Here is a 224-nt window from a genome sequence, read left to right as displayed (position 1 = left end):
TCTCGTCCACTGGACTGATTTTGTCTTTTTACTCCTCGGACTCCCAGAATGCCCTGCAGGCAGATTTGGTTCCAACTGCCGTCTGGAATGTAACTGTCAGAACAACGGCACCTGTGACAGAGTGAGCGGATCATGCCGGTGTGGTCCTGGCTTCTACGGACATCTGTGTGAACACGGTAACAACCAACCATCAAACCTCCACAAATGAGTGTGTGTTAAAGCAT

At 50.0% G+C, this 224-nt stretch overlaps 1 protein-coding gene across 1 annotated transcript in view; it reads left to right on the top strand.

Annotated features, from left to right (window-relative positions):
- The window catches only part of megf6b (multiple EGF-like-domains 6b), a 28,143-nt gene that overhangs the window by 26,368 nt on the left and 1,551 nt on the right, over positions 1-224 (top strand). The window contains exon 34 of the mRNA XM_017036388.2: positions 42-191. Within this exon, the coding sequence (XP_016891877.2) occupies positions 42-191 (150 nt within the window). The remainder of the gene's footprint in view (positions 1-41; positions 192-224) is intronic.

This window comes from Cynoglossus semilaevis, chromosome 11, assembly GCF_000523025.1.
Source record: "Cynoglossus semilaevis isolate Cse_v1.0 chromosome 11, Cse_v1.0, whole genome shotgun sequence".
Classification (NCBI taxonomy): domain Eukaryota; kingdom Metazoa; phylum Chordata; class Actinopteri; order Pleuronectiformes; family Cynoglossidae; genus Cynoglossus; species Cynoglossus semilaevis.
The sequence above is the reverse complement of the archived record's forward strand: the minus strand, read 5'-3'. Positions and strand labels throughout refer to the sequence as shown.